Source organism: Echeneis naucrates, chromosome 19, assembly GCF_900963305.1.
Source record: "Echeneis naucrates chromosome 19, fEcheNa1.1, whole genome shotgun sequence".
In the NCBI taxonomy this organism is placed as follows: Eukaryota; Metazoa; Chordata; class Actinopteri; order Carangiformes; family Echeneidae; genus Echeneis; species Echeneis naucrates.
In genome coordinates this window covers 4,326,107-4,349,530 of record NC_042529.1, presented here as the reverse complement: position 1 = coordinate 4,349,530, position 23,424 = coordinate 4,326,107, and the positions used below count along the sequence as shown (strand labels likewise).

The 23,424-nt window shown below is 43.8% G+C and overlaps 2 protein-coding genes across 4 annotated transcripts; one reads left to right on the top strand and one right to left on the bottom strand.

Annotated features, from left to right (window-relative positions):
* Positions 1-932: 932 nt before the first annotated feature.
* Positions 933-21,397, bottom strand: LOC115060121 (neurotrypsin-like). Of its 3 annotated transcripts, XM_029527958.1 has the most exons (15): positions 21,282-21,397; positions 18,304-18,346; positions 12,288-12,530; positions 11,409-11,547; positions 10,926-11,104; positions 10,564-10,711; positions 9,023-9,201; positions 8,446-8,587; positions 7,637-7,857; positions 6,668-6,809; positions 6,308-6,586; positions 5,720-5,842; positions 5,371-5,639; positions 4,412-4,834; positions 933-1,275 (listed from the first exon to the last, which is right to left on the bottom strand). In XM_029527958.1, the coding sequence occupies exons 1-15, from the start codon at positions 21,348-21,350 to the stop codon at positions 1,142-1,144; spliced, it is 2,733 nt and encodes a 910-aa protein (XP_029383818.1). In that variant the 5' UTR covers positions 21,351-21,397; the 3' UTR covers positions 933-1,141. The 3 variants fall into 3 exon arrangements, with proteins under 3 accessions (XP_029383818.1, XP_029383816.1, XP_029383817.1); XM_029527956.1 differs by lacking the exons at positions 18,304-18,346; positions 21,282-21,397 and adding an exon at positions 12,669-13,690; XM_029527957.1 differs by lacking the exons at positions 933-1,275; positions 18,304-18,346; positions 21,282-21,397 and adding an exon at positions 12,669-13,690 and having other exon boundaries at positions 2,832-4,834.
* On the top strand, positions 14,051-17,304 carry LOC115060122 (nuclear factor 7, brain-like). The gene is made up of 2 exons (XM_029527959.1): positions 14,051-14,275; positions 15,142-17,304. Exons 1-2 carry the CDS (start codon positions 14,110-14,112, stop codon positions 16,818-16,820), a joined length of 1,845 nt encoding a protein of 614 aa, XP_029383819.1. The 5' UTR covers positions 14,051-14,109; the 3' UTR covers positions 16,821-17,304.
* Positions 21,398-23,424: the final 2,027 nt, after the last annotated feature.

The window sequence follows — 23,424 nt, the reverse complement described above, 5'->3', positions numbered from 1 at the left end:
GATAACGTGTAGCATTGAATCATCCAACAAATGCACTAATTACAACTTTCTGCAGTAACAAATTCAAAATGTGAGTTGTTGGTTTTATTCTTTGGACAGGATTTGTTGACGATCAAGAGACAGAATGTCACTAGATGTATTATTGTCTGTAAAGATTTACAAAGATTACAACCAACTGTGCAACAGTGTGGCTCGAGTCTCTCTGTAAAAGCAAAGAAACGGATGATTGAGAACAGTGAGATTTGCTGTCAGTAGGAGGACACCTGTCCCTTTTCACCAATCACAGGCTCCAAGACAGACGACACAAATTCTCCCTGTTCTACTATCCAGGATCCACGTTGTGTTGATAGCAGTTTGCTTTTTCTCTGCACTTGAACCTCAAAGTTTAATCACCCCGAGGAATATCTGTCCTTATCGACAACCCCTGTCAATCATGGGGAGTTGAAATGTGTCTTTAATCCTTCCCTTCGTCAGAGTGAGTGAGTCCATGATGCATCCGTGGCCCAGTCCACCTCAGGCCCTGATCAGAGAACTTCTCAGTTTCTGTGTTTATCTTTAAAGCTTTCAGTGTCCCAACGTCAGGGTTCGTCCCAGCTACTCTGGACTCTTGCAGATCAAGAAGATGATGATCTCAAGGGACGTGGAAATTGTTTTTGGTGTGTGAGAGCTTCTCCAAGTCTGTGCATCATCACAGTGCTGCCTTAATTACCGGCTCAAGAGCTGCAATAATCTCTTTGGCGCTCCTTTCGATTGCCTTCTGCTTCTCCTTAATCACCGAAATGGTCTCTTATCGGCTCGTCTCAATCAAGGCCGCCACAGTGAACACTTGGTCTGAGTTGTGCCAGGCCTTTCACCTCCTGGGCCGCCTGCAGCCTCCACCTGGATGATCCACGTAGAATCTACACCCATCAGGCCCGCCCTCCTCCTCCTGCAGGAAAACAATGTTGTGAGTCTGTTTATGTTTAGAAGAGCAGCAGATGAATTTAGTTTAAAAAGAAAAGATGCTTAACATTACAGGCAGAACTTCCAGTTTCAGCTTCGTCTCCATCTTCCACAGCAGATTCATCAGTGATTTCCTTCTTTGAACTGATTGTGGATTTAGTTTTTTGTTTTTATTTTCGTGGCGGTGGCCACTGTTGTCTCAGTGTTTAGTGACATGGGCCTTGCAGATGTTGCGGCCGCAGCTGATGGACGCGGGCTCTGTGAAGACCTCCGAGCAGATACAGCAGTGAAACTGTACTTCACAGAGCCGCCTGCAGCAGGAAGCCATGCCTGCTACATTATAGAAACCACAGTGTTACTTCCTGGAAAATACATCAGCTTTTGTTTTTCATCTCTCAAACTAATATGTAAGCTGGTGTTTTCTCTCCCCTAATACTGTTGCACACCGAATAAACCAGATTAATTTAGAGTAGCACTGTTTGGTCACTGACTCCCACTAGGCGCCACATTTTACTCCGGTACATTTATCGCACTGTTCAGCTTTTTGTCACGGCAGACGTTATTATAAACTGAGAGGTGCCGCCTATGTAAGTAGTTAATTTTAGTACTTACACATCGTCTTCAAAAATATTGTTACCTTTGAAATAGTTGGAGTCTACTGATTCAAACTGAAAACACATTTTCATTCCCAAAAGCTTAATCATTTACAGTCATAATAAATCACTTATTCTACAGTTTTGAATAAAAATTAGCCAACCCCCAGCAACAAAGGTTTCAGCAACAAACCCACCAAAACAAAAGAAAAGATTAACAGGGCTCATGGGTGACTGAGAGCAGCAGCTAAGCAGATTTACTTTTCAATTACATGGAGGCAATAAATGTTTTGCAAGCAATCTTTTTTTTTTTTTTCCTGACTTATTAAATCCGTGTGTTTGACTGGGGAAACGGCATATTATTTCTACAAGTTTTTCTTTTTGTCTGATGAAATACAAACTGAACTCATAAGACAAGGATCCAGAGTCTTTCTGAGCGTCTCCCCAAAATATGACCGTCACACTGAATCCAAATGTACAAACTGAAGATGAAGTCACCAGTCACCGTTATTTGGTACCTTCATCTTTAAAAGCTGACACAGCTGAGAAGAGAAACCACACCACCACTGATGACGTTTTCTCATCAGGTATATGTTTTAATACTCAACCATGATTCAGCACATTACACTGAGGAACAGATGATGGGTCTCACACAGGTAAAAGAGGCATCAGACGTCTCAAACACCTTCCTCTGCTCCCCCACCGTCCAGCCGTGGACACACAGTATTTACATTGACCTACAGGGTCTGCACGGTCAAACATCAAGTCTCGGGAAGAAAGGAATAAGTGATAGTGTGGGGCTTATGTACAGGATCATAACGACAGGCATCGGACAGGTCCATGTTGGAGAAACAGCAGTTGCAGGTTACAAGATGCTTCACGACACAGTGGTTCACAGTACACCAAAGCACAAGTCAAGTCCGTACACTGAATAGCAAGAGTATAAAAAAAAGCCATCAAGGCCGCCTTTTTCGACCGCTGGCCCTGCGAAAATAGAGAAATGTCTCCATCTCCTGGTTGCACCACACATCTGCTCAACCAACAACAGAACAACATTAACTTCAAACAGTTCAGCTATCTAATTCAGTCAAGAGTGAATGCAGAACACATACTATCTAAACTCTGGGGTAGTAGCTATCCACCCATCTATCGCCCTACGCGTATATCTATCTATCTGTCTATCTATCGTCATCTGCTGAAATCAGTACAAAAAGATATTTTAGTGTCCGATGGCTTTGAAAGGAGAAAATTGTCCTGTACAATTTTAAAGGACCATACCAGTTTTGTTTTGTTTTTTTGTTGTTTTTTTTTTTTTTTCAATACAAGCTGATAAAACTATATTGTAGGGTTTCATTTTTCACAGTCAGGAATATAAAGTCTGTTCGTTGGTTTTCATATTGGACGGAAGGAAGGGAATATTGGCCCTTCACATCTTGGAGGTTTAAGTCTGAATTAAGTTGAGACTTTTTCTTGTGGTTGATAAATTACTTAGCAATGCTAACAGCTGGGTTGCGAGGTTGTGAAAAATCTTACTGAAGAGCCGCTAACTGTTAGTAAGTTAAAAAACAAACTAAAAACACAGATGGGCACACTTAGGTAGCTGTGAGAGTTTGAGTTGGTTTTTTTTTAGTTCAGTCATAGCTGCACCACACAGTTTTCATGCAACATTTTCTTTCTTTTTATTATTTTGATGTTTCTCCGTTATTGTCATTTGCTAATTACTTCCTGTGTTGATTTTCTCAGTTTTTGAGATCCATAATTGGAAATAGGGAGCAGCAAATGTGTATTCCTTTCCCAAGTGTGTAGTTGTGTGGACAGTTACAGGAATGAAAGGCCAATTTGATGTCGTCATTGTCTTTGAGGTTCGCTTTTGCCCTGAAACACAACAGTATGGTTTTCAGCTCAGTCAGCAGAAGTGGAAATTATACACCACAAGCTAAAAATCACTGGTGTGGTCCCGTTTTAAGTAGCTTAGTCGTGGGTCTAAATGAAAAACAGCACTTTCACCAGTAAAGGTATAAGACAACAGCCTGAAGAGAGGAGCCCTGTTTGGATGAAAATTCATGTGTTCAGGGTGATGTTGCTTTTTCAAACACAACTAGGGACAGGCCTCACCTGCTGCAGGAGTTTGGGGTTTATCTACACTAACAATCTCAGATGATACTACTTCGTTTCCTACAGCTCACACAGCAGACTCACATTAACAGGGGGATTTTAGCATAGATTCTTGTGTGACCTTATTAGAAATGCCCCCAAAATGATTTGATGCTGACACTATTATTGTCCTTTAAATACATGCCATGCTTATTTTTTTTTTTTTTTTTTTTTTTTTTTTGTTGTTGTTGTTTTTTGTTTTTTGTTTTTTGTTTTTTTTTTTTTAGTATCAGTGACAAGCCCTCATCAGCACATTGATGATTCAGCCAGCCTCGACCACGACGTTGTCGTTCTGGCTATTCACGGGCTCTAACTCACATGTAAAGCACCACACATCACCCACGCACGCTGACATCTTGGCAGTATTGGGGGGGGGGGGAGGGCTGCCCACACTGCCCATCTGAAGCTTAGCAACCGCAAACACTTGGGATTCACAACACTGAGTTCAGATTTGACATGAACACAGACGGCCGGTTTTACTGACTTAAGCTAAGAGCATCTTTCTTTTCTTCTGCTGCCAAAGTTAAGTTTCGTCTTCCTTTAACCTTCCTCCTCCTCCTCCTCAGGCAGTCACATGGCACAGGTGGTAAGCCAATGGCACGGCCTCGATCAGACCAGAATTTGTGTGTTTGTCTCTGGTTCCCCTACATGGTGAGTGTGTGTGTTAATGTGCTGATTAGAGTGTGAGTGATGCATGTGTGCATGTTTCAGTTTTATCTCACCGATCTCATTTGTCTGTTGGTCGCTGTGTGTGTGCTCCTCAAGTGTGTGTGCTAGATCATTGTGTGTCAGATCCTCTCTTGTCTGTGTGTGTGTGTGCACATGCGGCTCCTCCGGAAGCGCCTGCACGCCGATGACCTCGTCGATCCAGCTCCTGAAGCGGCTGACTCGAGTGTAGAGCGCAGGAGAGGAGGGGTCAGAGCAGCTGTAGCCCCCGGCAACGACCCCAGCGAGGACCCATCGACCTGTCTCCTTCTGACAAACCAGCCCGCCGCCAGAGTTGCCCTGACAGCTGTCGCCGTGGAGGATGCTGGTGTCTGGAGGGCTACCTGCACACAGTGTGCCGTGGCTGGAGAAGCTGTCGCCATAGCGCTTCTTACATTGCCATGACGACATCAGAGGGACCCAGGATGCAATAACAGAGTCTGGAAGGGAGGATGGAGAGGATGATGAAAGAGGTGAAACAATTAGCTGATTAATTGATAAAATCAACAGTTTTGACTATCAGTTATTAATTTATCAGCAGCATGCTAACACGATATTTGACAAATCAGCCCCCCCCCCACTTCAGCTGGAGAGTAAAACTGAGGCTGATGGCAAATTATATATTTGATCATACATTTATATTGATTAATTGACATTTAGAGTAATTACGATTCATTTTGAGTGGAACATGAATTTAATTTCATGGCTGTCGATCCAAAAGCTTGACAGACGGCCTACTCAGAGCTGCAAATATCAGCCTCATGGTGGTGCTAAAGGAAAGATCAGAGGATGGATGCCACGTGGAGAGAGACGTGCCATTCATCATTTATTTCTTATTTACATGGAATCATTTGAACTGTTTTGATGAACTACACTAAAATATATTTGCTAAAGCATATTTTTAGATTTTTACGGCTGTTAAAAAGAAATACATTCTAGAGGGGGAAAAAAAAAAAACAAAACAAAAAAGACATACCTGGTCCTGTCCAGCTGGTGGTAACCATGACAACACAGGAGGATGGAGCATTTCCCCATGATGCTGTGTCTGCAGCAGGAAGGCATGCCGCATTGGTGTTTGGGTCAAAGGTCAGACAGCGGCCTTTGGTGTTGGGCAGCTTCAGTAAAGCCAAATCATGACCTCCGCTTTGGCCCTTATACTTCCTGTGAACCACCACCTGCTCGGGGGTGACAGTCCGCTCCGACACCCCGACACGCACCACATATTTAGACGGATCACTGCCAAACCTGGAGGAGGGAGGAGAGAGAGTGAAGCTTAAGGTGGAATAAAGGTTGTGAATGTTCACGGATGAAGGTCCCAGTTCTACCTGCTGACACAGTGAGCAGAGGTGAGGGCCCAGCAGGGGCTGATCAGAGTGCCGCTGCAGAGAGGACCGCCATCTTCTCCCTGGGACTGGAGCCACACTGAAACCTGCCACGGCCACGTAGTCCTGACAGAGGAGGGGGGAAACATATCAGCCCACAAATGATAATCTACTGACAAGATCCAACAAAGCTAAACTAGTGGCAATGAATCAAAACAGCTTTCAACTTAAATTGTATTTTATACCATAATTTCAACATAACCCCAATAATAAATAAATATATATGCCTGCGTCACAGTCTAGTTATGATGCATATTCCTGAATAAAACTGTTAATAAATCAAATTACTCCAAAAGAATTTGACACAACAAATCTGTGCTGAATGTCTGTGTTGGCTATTTATATACTCGGGTTAAAGAATAGCTGGTATGGTGTTCATATTGTACTTAATGGGAGCGGGCAGGCCACAGTGTAAATAAATAATGGGAGATGGGCTGTGAGGGCTCGTTTATTTTACAGGCACCACAGATTGGGTGCCACTTTTAGTTAACTGTCACCACATTTGGATTTACTGTCCAGCTGAGACCTCACCCGAGCATGTTTTCCTCTCCTTGCTTCCTCGTCTTGCTCTCTTCCTCCACCAGCTTCCTCAGGCCACAGCTCAGCTCGTGGGGCTTCACCTGCACCGTGGACTCCTGCGGCGCGACGTCACACCTCACCCCTGCGTCTTCCCTACGTTTGCAGCCCTGGACGCTCTGACCCAGGGAGGGGCACTCACCCAGGAACTCCTCCTTCCCGGTGCACCTCACCTGGTCCAGGTGGATGGGCCCCTTCCCCTGACCGAACCCTCCGGCTGCTACCGCGCCGCCACTGAAAGGACGGAGATGTTTTAAATTGATTTTTTTTTTTTTCTTTATCAACTACTTTTCCATCACAGCCTTAAATGCTCACCTGTGTCCAAGTTGTCTGCAAACCACCGCTGCATTCAGGTCATTCCAGCCTGAATCGCAAATGCTCCCCCAATCACCATGGAGATACACCTCAACTCGACCCTCCTTCCTGTTGCTGCCACCCACGAGACGCACCAGGGGACCTGAAAAAAAAAAAACAACAACACAAGCCTCATTGATATTCATGTCCATGTGGCTACGTATTCCAGTCTCCGCTTACTGAGAGCGCGTTGCATGTCCACTGACACCGTTAAATGTCATCTGCAGCCCAGAGCGCCTTTACTCAGCCTCGATTCTCATTCCAAAGGGCTGTATGTGTCGACAGGAGACGCAGGACCTCTGGAGCGCCGAGACAATAAGCAACACTCTGTCCTTTCTGCTGTCAACATGTGGCATTTAAACTCTAAGGACAGACACACAGTGGTGCCTTCACAATGAGGCAACTGTCTAGTGCAACAACAGACAGACAGAACTGGATAGTTCGGAAGGTGGGACTGTAGGCAGGTAGGCAGGAATGCAGGTATGTTTGGTTGCCATTTCTACAGGAGTTTGATACAGTCAAGTGAACGGTTCACGGCCTGGCATTAGACCAACCCTCTACAGGGACACATTGGCCTTTCGTTACAAAATTAATTGCAGAGTCACCAAACGTCTGCAGTGCAGTACTTTGAGGACCTGATCTACCCTTCCAGCCGGCATACAGGATATCAAACTGTGTCACGGCCGATGTCAGACGGAAGCTTCAAATTCACAGTAATTAATACAGACCGGATCCATCTCGAACTTTAAAATGAAGAATATCATGAACTGGCATGCAGTGTTTGTTACAACTGATACTACCGCAGTCGCACTGAGGTGTGAACGTGTTGAGACGAGTGTTGAGAGTGTCTCAGTGAAATGATCCCAGAGAGAGTAGAGAGCAAAAAATAAAAAAATACCAGAGCAACTCTGGGCAGGTTTCACCTCTTACCTGTCGAAGGCGCGATAACCGGCACGTCATTGGTCTCGTGGCTGGATCGGCCCTTGCAGCGAACGCCGACGTCCTCACTGTGTGAGCAGTCGGTCCGTCCCCAGATCCCGTGTTGGCAGTCCAGCAAGGAGGTCTCAGTGCCATCACAGTTGACGTCGTCCAGGAGGATCAGACCGACACCCTCGCCGAACGTCCCATCTGCCACGACCTCTGCGTGACCCCTGAGGGCGCAGAAGAGCTTAATGTGCACGAAGAGTTTCACAACATGCAGTTTTAAAAGAAAAGTTGTCTCAGTTGTTCAAAGGCACAAAGCTACTGGGGATATGAGTTTTTCAGACACCAGAAGATGAAAAATAAAGTAGATGTTATTAATCTATGTTTTCCCCGTAACTTTGAATTGTTGATGTTCAATATATTGCAGCAACTCCAGGGAAATAAACCGGCTCCAGACTTTAATCAGAGCAACATGAACAAAAGAGATTAATTTGTCTTTCAGTCCCAAACATCCTCTGAACACAACAGAGGGTAGAAAACAAAACGACCTTGTTACGTGTCTACACTTGTGTTGTTGCAATGGATATGAAAGAATACAGTTTTTGTGTCAGTGTGGTAGTACAGCCAGCAAAAGTTATTCTTCGTGTCAGCTGCTAAAGAGCTATTTCAGTGCTTATGTGTATCTTTTTGTTGTTTTTTTTTTTTTTTTTTCTCAGTCAAGGCCTTTGCTAGCAAACACTGACGACCCTGTGAGCAAATATCGGTAAATCCTGACTGATTCCCAAATGCTCCAGTGCTGGTTGTGCGTTTCTTACCTGTAGCCCAGCTGTCTGCACACCACGTCTGCGTGCTGCTGGCTCCAGTGGTCGTCGCACACCGTTCCCCAGTCGCCGTTGTGGAAGACTTCGACCCGACCCTCCCAGGGACTGTCGCCACCCACCAGTCGCACCACGCCGTCTGAAAGAGTTTCATATCGGGGTCATCACCACATCACCAAGGCCCCCAGGGGCCTTAGGTGTGATTAAAGGCAGATACACTTGACTCGACTGTGCAGCCACGAGGTAAGATTACATTTTATAGATGCTACATCTTCCATTAGCATTGACCTTAATGTTTCATTTCTCCATTAATTATTAATCTTATATTAGTTAGTGAAATTATGGCTGCTGTTTCATGCCAGTAAATATGTTGCTCCTCTGCTCCCATTAATCCTGTTTTTGCTTGTCACACAGAGGATGTTACTGCCTTATGTGGTAATGATTTATTGATGTTCAGGGCCTATAAATAGCAGATTTCTATGCCTGCTTCTGAGTACAGCAGCTTGTGTGAGTGTGTGTGTGTGTGTGTGTGTGTGTGTGTGTGTGTGTGTGTGTGTGTGTGCAGTGCATGTACCTGTATAAGGGCTACAGGAGACCCCGGCGTCCTCCATGTGGTCGCAGTTGTGTTGCTCCCAGTCACCGTGGGGACACTGATCCAGGAAGATCTCATTTCCTGTGCACTTCACAGCATCCAGAAGGATCGGTCCTGAACCCTGACCAAAGTGAGCCCAGGACCAGGCCTTCGCCACGCCCCTGCAACACACACACACAAATCACTTTCCTGATGAAGGTGCAAGTGGAAAAGTTGAAGGATCATCAAAATGATCTCAAGTGAGGGAATCACCAAAGTCTATTCAGCAACATTAAGCACTTTCTAAATAAAGCACATGACTAAAAACAAATCAAAATCATCTAAATAAATAATAGCTCTCAAAAAGATGTTACATTTATGGTGTGATGATTTATTGATGCCGAAATGCAACAACAAGCAAAGTTTTGCTGTATTTTAAGTTTGCGTGTCCACGTTTCTCTGCTCTTGTTTCTCCACTTGTCAAGAACATGCAGAGGGATCGTGGAAGCTGAACTGACGGACTCTGGATCCTGATCTCCCTGAATATCTTAATCCTGTCATTATTCCTATTCCGATGAGATTATTATTTTTTTTTTTTTATGATTAGAATAGAAGAAAAAAAATCATAGAAATCGAGAAATTACTTCACTCGTCCAGTGGGCATAAGAAAGAACGGAGGAATGAAGGGGAAATTGTTTTGTCTGTTGGAAACATGAAATGAAATTTGACACATAGTTATTTCAAGGGGGGGAAAAAAAAAAACTTCTGGTGGGAAAAACAAATCACTTTCAGTTCATTTTGTCTTCAAGTGTCACAGAAGCTCAGTGCCTGTTAGCAGCTGTGAGAGAAGCCAAGCTTCAGCATCAAGGTATCTATTATTTAGACGCACAAACGCAGATGGCGAGGTGTCCCCCGCCGCACAAGGAGATGAAACAGAACCTCGTGTTGAACATGGAAGCATTTCTTTCTCTTGACTGCTACAACTTCATCACAATTTGACACGCAGACTCATGTGGGATCTTTTTTTTTTTTTTTTTTTTTTTGCAGGGCCAACAATCACTCTGCACGAGGAGGAGCTGCCTGCACAGACCCACTTGGAGATTTTTCTTTGGTTTTTCGACTAAATCTTGATTAAAACTGACAGTCGATGTCCTGACATGAAATTACTCCAGCTCAGCTCAGATGCTTATTCACTCAAGAGCTCAAGGAGAATAACCATTTTTTATTTGTTATTGGGCTTTAAAAAGAGAGCAGCAGGCCGTGCTTATCTAATTTACAGTAAACACACCACAACTGCAAGGACGTGTCTCATTTCTGTTATTCAAATGTTCATGAGTAGTTTCATCCTCATTTTCTCTCTCCATGTGTCTGTGCGCGCTAAGCCTGCAGTAACAGGGAGCTTTCACCACCATGAGGGTCATCCCCAACCAGGAAGTTGACATTAAACACCTCAGACAGCAAATCTGCACGCCTTCACAAGTGCTGAAAGAAGACGAAGGGCAGAGGAGAACGAGTCTGAATGTGTGTTGGTGTGGTGTGCGTACCCAAAACCGAGCTGTCTGCACACCACTTCGGCGTCTCTGTCGTCCCATTGGTCGTCGCAGACGGAGCCCCACCTTCCAGCATGAAACACCTCCACTCGACCTTCAAAGTCTTCCTCGCCGCCAACCAAACGCAGCGGAGGCCCGCTGCCTACGAAGCAGAAAATACACCTGAGATCCGGCACCGTTTAAAAACTGCACATTTAAAAACGTCAGTTTCTTTTATTAGCATGACCGTAATGAAGTAAAAATGCTGCCAAACTTGGTAAAACAGACAACTTCTAAGCAACAAGAATAACGGGGATTAATCTGTCGGGGGAAATATTCAGGCCTGCTTGCCGTGACGGTGTAGAAGTCACACTGACCTTCTGGCGGCGCACACACCACTGCGGCCTCGTTGCCATGGCTACAGTCGCCAGTGACGAACGTCCTGCTCCGGCATTTACTTAGGGTGCTCTCGTCACCGCGGCAACCCAGACGCTCATAGTGAAAGAGGCCGGAGCCGGAGCCGAACTGTGAGTGTTGCAGCGCGGTGCCAATGTCCCTGTGAGAGCCAAAAGAAAAAAAAAAATTATCAGTACACATTTACACCAGATCTATAGTCCAACGCTTACATTTTACTCCTCTGATACTTTACTATTTAGATAAAACTTAAAGGACCTAAAACTACCCAAACACTGTCAACTAGTCAGTTTATCAGCAGAATATTACTTTCCAACTATTTTGAGAGAACATTACAGTTCAATCAAGGTATTTTACTCCAAATGTGAAATTTAGAGCACGTTTATTTGAAAGGATCTAAATATTTCCTCCACTACAGCTCCAACTTGGGATATTGTTCATCCTACCCGAGGCCCAGCTGCTTGCAGATCACGCTGGCATCTCTGTCTGTCCAGTGGGAGTCGCACACGGCCCCCCACTGGCCGTTCAGGTAGACCTCGACCCGCCCGCTGCCAGAGGATGAGCTGCCAACCAGACGAGCAGCACCTGAAAGGTCAGAGGGGAGATCAGGAGGCTTATTGCTCAAGAGGCAATATTGTATAAGACTATCTGACAAAAGTGTAATGAAACATTCACTTCTTTAAGCTCTGTTTTGTTCTCCACCAACTCCTGGAGGAAATCAAAGGCTCTTTAGCTAGATGCTAACTGTGATTGCGTGCTATTTGGTGAGATTTCAAGCCAGAAAACCAAAATAAGGATGTGAAACATTAAAAACATTTATTTGGTTCAATGTTGGGGGTTAGGGCAGGGTTATGGTTAAATTGTTTATCAATGAAATACTCATTGAATTTGTGTTTTGGCCCATTGCAAGCTGATAGAAATCACTTTGAACTCCGACTTTAGACATGATTGACTGATTGATTTCATTTGAATTATTTTTATACGTGGGAAGAATAAAAACTAGCCTGTATCTCCCAGTAACAACAAAAGACAGCAGCGGGAATGTTCCATATTTCCTATTCTGTCGCCTTTCTTCATCTCACGATGCCTCAGCATTACTGTGCTGGATTAATTGATCGGAATAAATCTGATTACATGATAACAGAAATAATCCCATTTTATTTTAGTTATCACTGATCAGCCACATATTAAGAATGGCTGAAATTAAATTGGTTCATTCCTTCTGTTCCTTATCTGTGTATGTTTTGTTCAGAAACCTAAAACTGTTGTGCCATTCTGTACAAATGGTCCCAGATCGCTGTCAGCCTGGAAACTGGCGGTCGAACCTTGGTGGCAGTCGCAGTAGGCCCATCCAATCGCTCCAGAGTTTTGCCTGAAGAAACACCAGGGGTTCGACTCTCTATCGGGGTTCCTGCAGTAGCTGTGGTCCCCCAGGCCTCGGCCCGGGTACTGTATGACATAGTCTGGAAAATCCGTCCACTTCAGACAGGGGGCGCCAGAGTCCGTCTGGGACACGGTGCCATTGTAGTATCCAAGCTCGGTGAATCCCTCAGAGCAGGACAGAGGCACTGCACAGAGAGAGAAGGAGGAGGATTTGGGTCAGACAGGATAATGTGGAGAAAAAGGAATGGGGAAAGTTTGACAGCAGAAAGAGGAGACAAACTTTTCTTTTTGAAATCACATTATCCCTGAATATCAAAGCTTACCGGGGTGATTTTCACATGCTGTCCTTGGCCACAGCAGGATCCCGCCTAATGCATTCATACTCGCTGAGCCACGCCGAACTGGTGAAATTCCCATAACCTTAAAACTGTCATGATTTGACCTCGAGGTGGATAGATACTTTGGAGTAATCTTCTCTGGGAAGGAGGAATATGTGAGCAAAAGCTTAGGCGAGACCGAGAGGGAAACTGCTGACATCAAAGTGTATTGAAATTAGGCCACAAATCAGAGGAGCTTACATAGTGTAGGCTGTTAATAGCATCACACATTAATGAACGGGGATCACACTGCAGAACGCTACAAGCAGAGCGACAGCAGACCTGCAAACGCACACGGTGATGCTGAGTAACTGTAAAGGTGCAACGTGCCGTATCAGACCTGGTGTGACCTTAAAATAAGTACGTTTTATTTTTCTTTAGGGGCAATGAAGTATCACTCATTATTTCAGCCATTTTTTTTTTTACATGACATGACAATCATTAGGTTGACAGAGAGGAAATGTTTAATCCTTTCTCTTCCTCTATCGAACCAACAGAAGGTCAAGTACTGTAAATGCTATTATGCTTCCCCCTCAGGAGGAATTTTCAGAACGTAATTCCCTGACTTTCCTTCTAGCCCCATCGCCGGGCCAAAATAAGGTAATTAATGTTTCCATTATTTTGTGTTATGACCCAAATATTTGCAAAACTTCCCTCCCATGAATAAAATGTACTGAGGATTTTAAACACAGCTGTGTATGTTCTCACAACAGCTGGCTTTTCCACAAACAAAATGGTGTTTCTGCTACTAATTTCAAATATAAATACATTTATTATAACCGATAAGTAAATTTAATAAATCAATGAATTGTCTGTGCTCCACCTTTTACCTTCTGCAGTGGGAAGAGTTGTCACAAAGGATATCATGAAATAACAAAAGAATTTCATCACTATCGAAGACAGCAGCGTTTCCTTTCAATCAACCTACAACCTGAATACACAGGAACTTCCAAAACCAGCTGCGTTTGTTCTTTCTCTCAGTGCTGAAGCGTTCAGGGTGTGTGAGGCCAAGCAGCAACTAAACTATGATTAATGTCGGAGGTGCTTCAACAGTCTTATCTCTCCGACACACACAGCTTGGCTGTCCTGCAACATTATCTACGCAGAGCAACACTTATGCCCTACTCGCAAACTAACACAGAAACACACACACACATTTTACTGCAAAAGGGCCCAAAAAGACACACACACCACAGCAGTACACTCAGAAACACACACACACACACAAAGATAAACACTGAATGTAATTTGGAGGGAGATAAGAGAAAGAAGCAGCAGAGGGGGGGCAGTAAAAGCACTGGAGAGTCAGAAAAAGAAAGAAAGAAAGAAAGAAATCAGGCGGAGATGTACCGAACTGAAATACTGATGTATCTTCAAACATTAAATCATGAAAACCGTCACTGGTGAAAAAAAAAAAAAAACGCCCCTTCTGGTTGTGGAAACCAAAACGTCTGACTGTCCCTTTAAGAAACATGACACAGGAAGAAAAGTGAAAGTTCCCGTTTTAGACACAACCAGATCCTTTCAGCTTCGGACCAAAGCAGCACAAATAAGTATACAAACTGTTCTGTGTGATTTGTGCTTTCATTCCACTTTGACATGAAATGTTGTTGCAGTCACATTTTTTGTGTAGTTTTGATCACAAAGTGAAGCAAGCGTCCTCTGTTGTTATGTAGCCGCCTGGAATTTGAAGTGAAAGCACTTGAAAAGAAAACTGAATTTTAATGGTGCCTCTGTTGTTCAGTTGTGACTTACGTGTACAAATGCAAATACTTGCTAATTTTGTGGACACAGCTTTAATTTGGTGCAGTTAACTCACGTATATGAACATATGACACACGAAAAGCAAAACAAAACCCGATTTGGGTTGTGCTTTCACAACGGCATGAGAAACATGCATTTTTCCTCAAAGAAAGAAAGTGGAAGGACCACAGCTGCGAATTGTTTTCATTAGTGGCCAATCTGATGATTCTATTTTTAATTCATTATCTATTTTTTAATTATTGGAAACTGGTGAGAGATTTCCACACTTTTGCTAAAAGATCGACTTGATTAAATTTCGATCACCCAACCAATTAAATAATCGACTAACTGTTTCAACTCGAATTGAATTCAATGTTTTTTAGGCCTTGAGGATGCACACAAAGCTTGGAGGTGAGAAACGATAAGTTTAGACAGAAACTTTCATTGTTTGCAACTCGAAAATTCAAAAGGAATTAACTACGAAGAACTGGAAATCAATCTGACTGAGGCTTCCACGTCAGCTGTTTAAATGGGCTGTAATTTCAAAATGTAACATTTTGCATGCAAATGCATCAGAACATAGACCTTGTGGTAGGATTACTTTCATTACTTCCAGATAAAGAATTCATCTCTGAGATAAATCGTCGTTAATCTGTTTTTTGTTTGTTTTTTCCAGAAATGGCCTCCAACGTCAGTATTCTATCCGAGGAGCAGCTTCTTTGCCCAATCTGCTTGGACTTGTTCACTCAGCCAGTTTCCACTCCGTGTGGACACAACTTCTGCGCAACGTGTCTGACATGCTATTGGGACAGCGAACCGATCTGCCAGTGCCCGATCTGCAAGGAGAAGTTTGACAGCAGGCCCAAACTCAAGGTCAACACTTTCATCTCAGAGCTTGTATCTCAGTTTGCGCTGCTTCAGGTGGCAGAGGCTAACACCAGGAGTCCAGACCTTGTGAAGGTTAACTCTGGTAGCACGGTGCTCTGTGATATTTGTACTGACGGCCAGCAAGAGGCCGTCAAATCCTGCATGGAGTGTCTGACTTCTTACTGTAGCGTACACCTGGAGCCTCATTACAGAGCTGCCGGACTGAAGAGGCACCAGCTGGTTGAGGCTCAGCTGAACCTGGAGGACAGAATCTGCAAGCAGCACAGCCGCCTCCTCGAAATGTTTTGCATATGTGACCGCGTTTTGCTGTGCAACGTCTGCACCAGATCGCAGCACGTGAATCACGATGTTGTTCCCATGCAGCAGGCACACAAAGAGATGAAGGATCTGCTGGGAGACAGCGAGGAGAAGGTGGAGCAGATGATCCAGGAAAGGCTACAGAAGGTGCGAGAAACCGCGGAGTCAGTGAAACAAAGCAAGAAAGAAACCAAAGATGCGATAGCTAACTGCGTGAAGGACCTTACGGCGCTGGTGTCTGAGATCCAGGAGAGCCAGACAGAGCTCGTAAAAGTGGTCGAGGAGAAGCAGAAAGCAGCGGAGGAAGGAGCGGGAGGTTTTATCAGCACTTTGGAGCAGGAGCTGACTGAGCTGCAGAAGACGGCGACGAAACTGAGGGAGCTAAAACAGACAGAAGACGCGTTCCATTTCCTCCAGAACGTCAAAAAGGCCTCTCTATTGCCGATCAAGGGTTTGCCCACATTCAGCTTCACCAGACACCTGGAGATAAAGCACATGGAAAAATGTCTGAGCAGCTCCGTGTCCCAGCTGAGAACTTTGCTGAGGAAAATGAACACGGATATGTTCACCACGTTCGGGCACAACCTGCTGGTGCACCTTCAGCAGTACGAAGTGAACATTTTCCTCGATCCTGACACAGCCCACCCTCTGCTCATTCTGTCCGAGGACAGGAAGTCGGTGCGATACAGCATGGGCTCCGGTCTGTGGGGCATCCAGAACCTGAAGCCAAACATGTTTATTGAGCACCTGGCGGTGCTGGGACACAGAGGCTTCTCATCAGGCAAGCTCTACTTCGAGGTTCTCGTGAGCCGAAAGACTGAATGGTGTCTGGGTGTGGCCACGGCGTCGATCCAGAGGAAAGGGCTGGTCCGGAGTCCCCACTCTGGACTCTGGGCCATCTGGTTTCTGGAGGACAAGTTTGAAACCTTCAGCTCTCCAGGTATGACAGTTTATCTGGGGACGGTGGACAGGGTCGGGGTGTTTGTCGACTATGAAGGAGATGAAGTCTCATTCTACGACGTACACAACAGTGCAGTCATTTACTCATTTACTGACTGTTTCTTCAATGAGCAGCTTTATCCTTATTTAAACCCCTGTGATAACGAATATGGTTCAAACCTGGATCCAATGGTAATAGTTCCAGTCAGTCGGACCGAGGAGGCTATTTAATTACTAAAATGCTCCGAATTCAGTGAAAACTTTAGTGTTGCAGCTTTTCAAAATTCTAAAATGTATAATTCACTTTTAGTTGGCTTATTGGTTGTTGTGTTTATTATAATGAAACAGCTGATCTTTGCCATTTTTGCTTGACTATCACAATCAGTAATTCATTTTGATTCATTTATTTTTCTGTCAATCGACTAATTGTTTGTGGTATTAATGTGATCATTTTTCTCATCAGACACAGACACTAACATAAAAAAAAAACTAAACAACAACAACAACTAAAAACACTATTATTCAACGTGTGACCACAAATAATCTATCGACCGGTTGATGATTTAAAACTCATTCGCTGCACTAATGTATGTCATCTAAACCATGTTCATTTAGTTTTTCTGATGACACTACATCTATGTCTTTCTGTCTTCTTGGTTTTCTGTTTTGGTGATGAGCAGATGAATGAATAAATTAAAATATGTTTTAAGCTGTAGATGCTCTGTAATGGCGATGAAACTTTTATGCTTGATGAAATTTTAATTGGTTAAAAAAAAAAAAGCATTATGTAACAAAACTGAACTAGGCAATGTTTTTGTTGCATTTCTGTCGAACGTTTCACTTCCATTACTGGTGAAAGCCTTTTATTTGATTTTTTTTTTTTTTTTTTTTTACTTTCAGGTTCATTTCAACTGAAATTCAGAAATTCCCCTTTTTTCCTCGTCCTTTCACTTTCTGCTCCTTCAACCCTGTCCTGTATAACTCATTCATGTCAACACCCACAGCGTTCAGAGACACACACACACACACAGACACACACCACTCGTGACACCTTCCTCATTGCCACGACAACGGTACCCTGCCCATCGCCATGGGAACGCTCAGTCTCCCTGCTCCCATAATCCATTTCCCAGCCACAATGGGTATTTGACACGGTTCATACATGGAGGTTTGCTGTATTGGAGGGGGGGTGGGCGGCATCTTTCACACAAAACACATACAGAAATTCAGTTTTTCACCGTTTAAGTTGTTTTTGATATCTCCTGAGTTGTGGTTGCAAACGTGAACCTCGTCCACGTGCTCAACCTTTTAGATGGTGATAAAAGACGGGAGCTGCGCTTGTGACTGCAGGTTATTCATTGTGTGCACGGCCCCGAGAGCGCTGGCAATAAGCCTGAGAGGGAGGAGCTCCTCACCCCACCCCCAAACACCACCACCACCACCTTCATCATCATCATCACGTCTTCCTCCACTGCTCTTAAAGATGTAGAGAAAGAAATAAACAAAGAGGAGGAAAATTGAAAGCAGAGGGGAGCAGGCTGGAGGGAGGATGAGAAGAAAGAGTGTGGGAGCGGCAGCAGAAGGAGGAGGGTCATGAGTGAGTCAGGATGAGAGTTAGACTGGAGAGAAAAACCAGAGGTAGAGCGGCGGGAAGAGATGGTGTAGGAGGAGAGGACAGATGGAGAGAGCGTTGAGAGGATCATCTCCCACCTACCTGAGTTCTGCACCTCGTTTAAGTAACTCTCCTCAGCCACCACCTGCAGACAGGAAGAGAGACACACACCGTGTTAGATAGATCACACAAAAATAGCCATTATTTAGACATTATTTCTGATGCCGGAGTGGCTGTCAATTAGCAGAATATCACAGCAAATCTCATTGAATGAACATATACAACATATTCAGTTCTTAAAGCAGAAAACACATGAAGCTATTTGTTCACCAACCACTCATTCTGGTCATTCCCGCTCAAACCTTTGCAAAGAAGTCATTACATTCATTACATCCAGCAGCAGGTGAGCAAGAGTGGCTGCAGCATTCATCCCATGTAATGTGAGTGTGGCGTTACAGTATTCCTGCTCTTTAGGTGGATACAAGTACCATACTGGACCATCAAGCTGCCCTTAATGAGCCAGAATAACGAAGTGAGGGCTTTTTTTTTTTGTGTAAATGTATTAAAAATCAGAAAGTAAGCCATGAAAGCTTTGCCTGTGCCCCTCAGCTTCAGACATCTTCTGCAGAGATGGAGAACCTGCTGGAAGGACCAGAGTCTCAGCAGCTCTCTGTCCATCGGGCCCCTGTGGTAGAATAGTTACTGTAAAAGGCCTGCTTGGGGTTTGCCAACGGGCCTTTAAAGAGGGCTAAAAGCATGAAAAAAAAAAAAAAACTAAAGTGGGTTCTCTGGGCAGATTTCCAAACAACATTTCTGCACCAGCCACTGCTCATGAAGCACGGTGGTGGCGGTGGAGGTCATGGTGCTCTGTGGATGGAGAAAGGGAATCAGAATCATGAATGAGGTGAAATACAGAGACGTGTTTCAACCAACCCTGCTCTGAAATGCAGGCAACTGCATTTTTTAATTAATCCTTTTTTTTTTTTTTTTGACAAATTAGCATAAATTTCCCAAGCGATGTTTTTGATTAGTCATTGTGGATTTTTGTGTCCAGACTGATGAAAAACTGAATTGTGTACAGTAAAAGCAACACAAAGTACTCAACAACATGAGGAGAGCGTCTGCTTCAGGCTCAGAAATCAGGTCATACCTCTACACAGTTGGGCGTCTGACAGAGAGGACACACACACACAGCGGAATAACTGTAGAGAGGCCGATGAAATACAACACATTTCACCTTGACATGGGTGAGTTCTGCTTCTCTGGATGTTTCCCCTCCAACAACACAAGCAGACACACACACCTTCAACAAACAAACACCTCCCAGAAGTCATTACTCATCCTGGTGATACTAATGCAGGAACAGGTGATCTGTGCTGGTGAACACGAGGCTCCGTCCATATCAATCATATCACACAGCTCCATTACAGCGCTGCAGCCACGCAACGACTCCAGTCCTAAATAATAATTAAAAAAAATATCGTATAACCTGAGTAAAATGACTGTTTTGTCCTCTCAGTAAGCACCGTTTGAGGAAACTAGAGTTTAAAGTTATCATTCACTTCACAGATTAATTTGCATGTCCTTGAGGAAAAAGTGGTGCAGTAATCTACTGACATGCAGAGTCATGACAGATGATGATTATTATTTAATCTGACGATTGCTCTGCCATTTAATCGCCTGTGTCTATGAAATAATATCAGAAAACAATGACAAATGTGAGGCAGGACTTCCTGAAGCCAAAGTGAAGAAATTCTTGAACTTCTCATTTTAAAAGACAAACCACTCAGGTATGACCACACTGACCTTGACCTTTGACATCTGACTCAAACAAATCTAGGCAGCTAATGTGAATGTTTGAGCCAAATTTGAAACAACTCCCTTGAGAAGTTCCTGGAATATTACATTCACAAAGCCAAAAAAAAAAAAAAAAAAAAAAAATGGGGAAAACACACCGAGAGCTCAATCTCAGAAAACAAAAGTGATGTTTGTTGTGTTGTTCCAGGTAAAGAATCTCTTTAGAGGAGTAGAACAGGAGTTCATAGTCTGGCTCCTTCCTGTTTACCTCTGTTGACCTACATCTTTAACATTTTCTTCTGATAACAAAAGAAATTGCTGCTGAGTACTTCCAGAGAAAAGATTAGTCTAATGGAAAAAAAAAAAAAGAAGAAGAAACTAATCGGCCTTGAGCTATTTGTGCTCCATGTTTGGCTGCTCCCACTTTTAGTGGGTCTAATTGAATCCTGTACACTTTTCTTCACTAATGACTCCTACACAGCCAAAGCTGCTCATATATGCTGCACTGGGAGGAAAAGAAGAGGCTGGATCAGTCTAATGGCTCACTGATTGATTATTATTTTTTTTTTTAAATCGTTGATACTCTTGGCTGATCCAAAGGGAAGACCCATTAACCGGTTATGCCTGATAAATTAGTGAACCTGACCTCCAACTGAGACTGATCTGAAAGCACCTGCTTCACTTTCTGCTCTCAACATGTCGGAGTTGACTGAATGGCTGTGACAAGCTCCGAGGCAGAGGAGCTCCTGTATTGATACCCAACCGAGGTGGTGGTGGTGGTGGGGGGGGGGGGGGGGGGGTTATATCATTTATGCCTTTAAAAGTGGAAAATGACTGCATATCGATTCTTCCTGGGGGTGTTAGATGCTGTTTCATCGCGCTGACCTGCACCTGCTTTGTTGATGATGCTCCGCAAGACGCTGCAAAACCTTTGAAGAGGGGGTGCATGTCTGCAGAGTGGAGGGGGGGCTTTTAGATAATATGTATTTATAAAAGCATGAACGTGCTTTCAGCTGCACTCAGTTGGCTGTGGATTTGTAGTAAAGCCCTGCTGCACATGAGCCTCACAGCTTGGCTGCTTGGCTGTTTCAGGATTATCAATTTTATAATCATCAATTAATTATCGATCGACTAAAGGTTTTTTGTTTTTTTTTTTTTGAATGGGGGTGGGGGGGGGGTACAGCACAGATCATCAAAGAATGACTGTTGAAAAAATTAAATAAATCAGGCTAAAATCAACAGCTTCACCATCCTCATCATCACTGAAAAACATGCTACAGTACCTCAGCCCACAGCGGCAGCCAGAGGCAGCTCCCGATCAAGCACAGCATCTCCCGGCCGCTCAGAGCCATCCTTCCCGCCCGGTGTGTCCGTGTCACAGCCGGGGAGGCCGCCGCTCCTCTCCCATCTCTGCTGGCCAACTGTCCGCCGGAGTCCCGCTGCTGGAACTAACGTGGTGTGTGATGATGGTGTACGTGGGAGGCTTTTACGCACGGAAGACAGGGTGGGGCACCGTGGACACACACACAGTCAGAGCCGGCAGGATAAATAGTGTTGAGCTCTGCAAAAACCTCCCTTTCTCTCTCTCTCTCTCTCCCTCTCTCTCTCTCTCTCTCTCTCTCTCACACACACACACACACACACACACGGATCTTTGTGTGTTGCAGGAACATTTGTCTCCACATCCGTTCTTGCTGTATTAGGGGGACATCTATGAAGAGTGCAGGACAATGCATTAAAGGGCCAAATGTGATGAAATGATTAACCCCCCCCCAGGTCCACTTTCTATATCTCTGGAGTTCAGGAAAGGTGGGGGTGACTTTATTGTGGGTGCCTGACTTCAAAATTCACTGCAGATCCTGAGAATTGAAGTCATGCGGTCAAATCTGCAGAGTTTCTCTTAACTGTGACACGTTGGGGTTCATTTTCAGGTCCACATTTTATGACACACAAAATAAAACTTTAAAAGCTCCAAGTAAAACAGCTCCTACGTGTTTTACTATAAATCATTAATACCATTACCAGGTAGTATAAAACGATGTCTATAAAATGCTCCAAATACATTTCAGGAAATCAATAAGGATACCATGAAGAGTTTTGTCTTTTTGATTGTGATTTGAATTGAGACCAATATTTCTGACTCCATGTGCACATCTGTTTATAAATTTGAGGTGACTTGCAAGAAAAGACACAACTGAAACTGAAGACAATGTTCTCAGATGAACAAAGAATGAAATGGAGGGTAAAATTAGACACGTGTATGTTTATGAGTGCGTGATTGGAAATGTTTTATTATCCACAACATACATTTCTATGGACGAGACTGCGTGTAGACAGATGAACTGCAACAACAGGCCCATTAAACAGCCCAGAAATTATTCTAACTGCGTCACAAGAACAATATGCCAACTCACGTTTCATTTTGTTTTCTCAAATATGAAGCTAGAGATCAATAAATGCACATTTAGAAAGTGTTATTCCATCTAAATTTTCAACGCTAACACTTACAGTGGAATTAAATTTTGTCCCAAACATAAAGTCACCATGAAGTTAAATCAGTGCAGTGAAGATTTTGGCTGAGGGTGACCAAAAAAAACAAAAAAAACGTTTTCCAGAAAATACACATTTTGATTAAAGTTGTTGACAATATTGTGTGTGTGTGTGTGTACTTGAAGCTGATCCAGGAAGAAGGGTTTCAGATCAGGAATGCTAAAAACAGAGTCAGCTGCCAGGCCGTGTTCTCTTTATTCAGCAGTTAGACTTTGCTGCAGCAGAGAAGTGGCCAGCTCTGCTTTTTTTTTTTTTTTTTTGAACTTATCATACCTCCAGAAGGACAGTCGGACTGTGATCCAGTGCACGTGCACACGTGCAGAAAACTCACAGATTATCCAGATTAGGGCTGCAGTTTGGTTTTGTCCGGTCAAAATTATCGATTGTAATCATCAGTCACTTGGTTGATGGCGTTACTGTTCGATTCTGTAATATTAGATTGTGATCTGGGTTGTGAGACTTTCTTTTGAATGTTTGCACTTTGAGTGCAATGTGTTGAAAGAACAGAATCTCACATGTACTTGTGCAAACTACACAAATCAAGCTCAGACCTTGTGCTTTAATTTAAACATTGTGCAAAGCTAACGTTGTCCAACTCACCGTCATATGTCAGGGGTGCATAACACAAAATGTTTTCATCATCACAAGGAGCTCGCACACATAAGCCAGCAAATCAGTCCTCTGGTGACCAGGGATGACAAAGTGATTCATCTATCGATAATTCACCCACTAAAATTGATTGTTTTACTGAAACTAGAGTTTGGCACCTCCTCTCCATCCTCATCCATCACCTCTCTCCGCCTGCTGTATCAGCAGTGTGTTGTGATGAAACGTCGGCCACGTCTCCTCTCATCCACACTCACAACACAAGACATC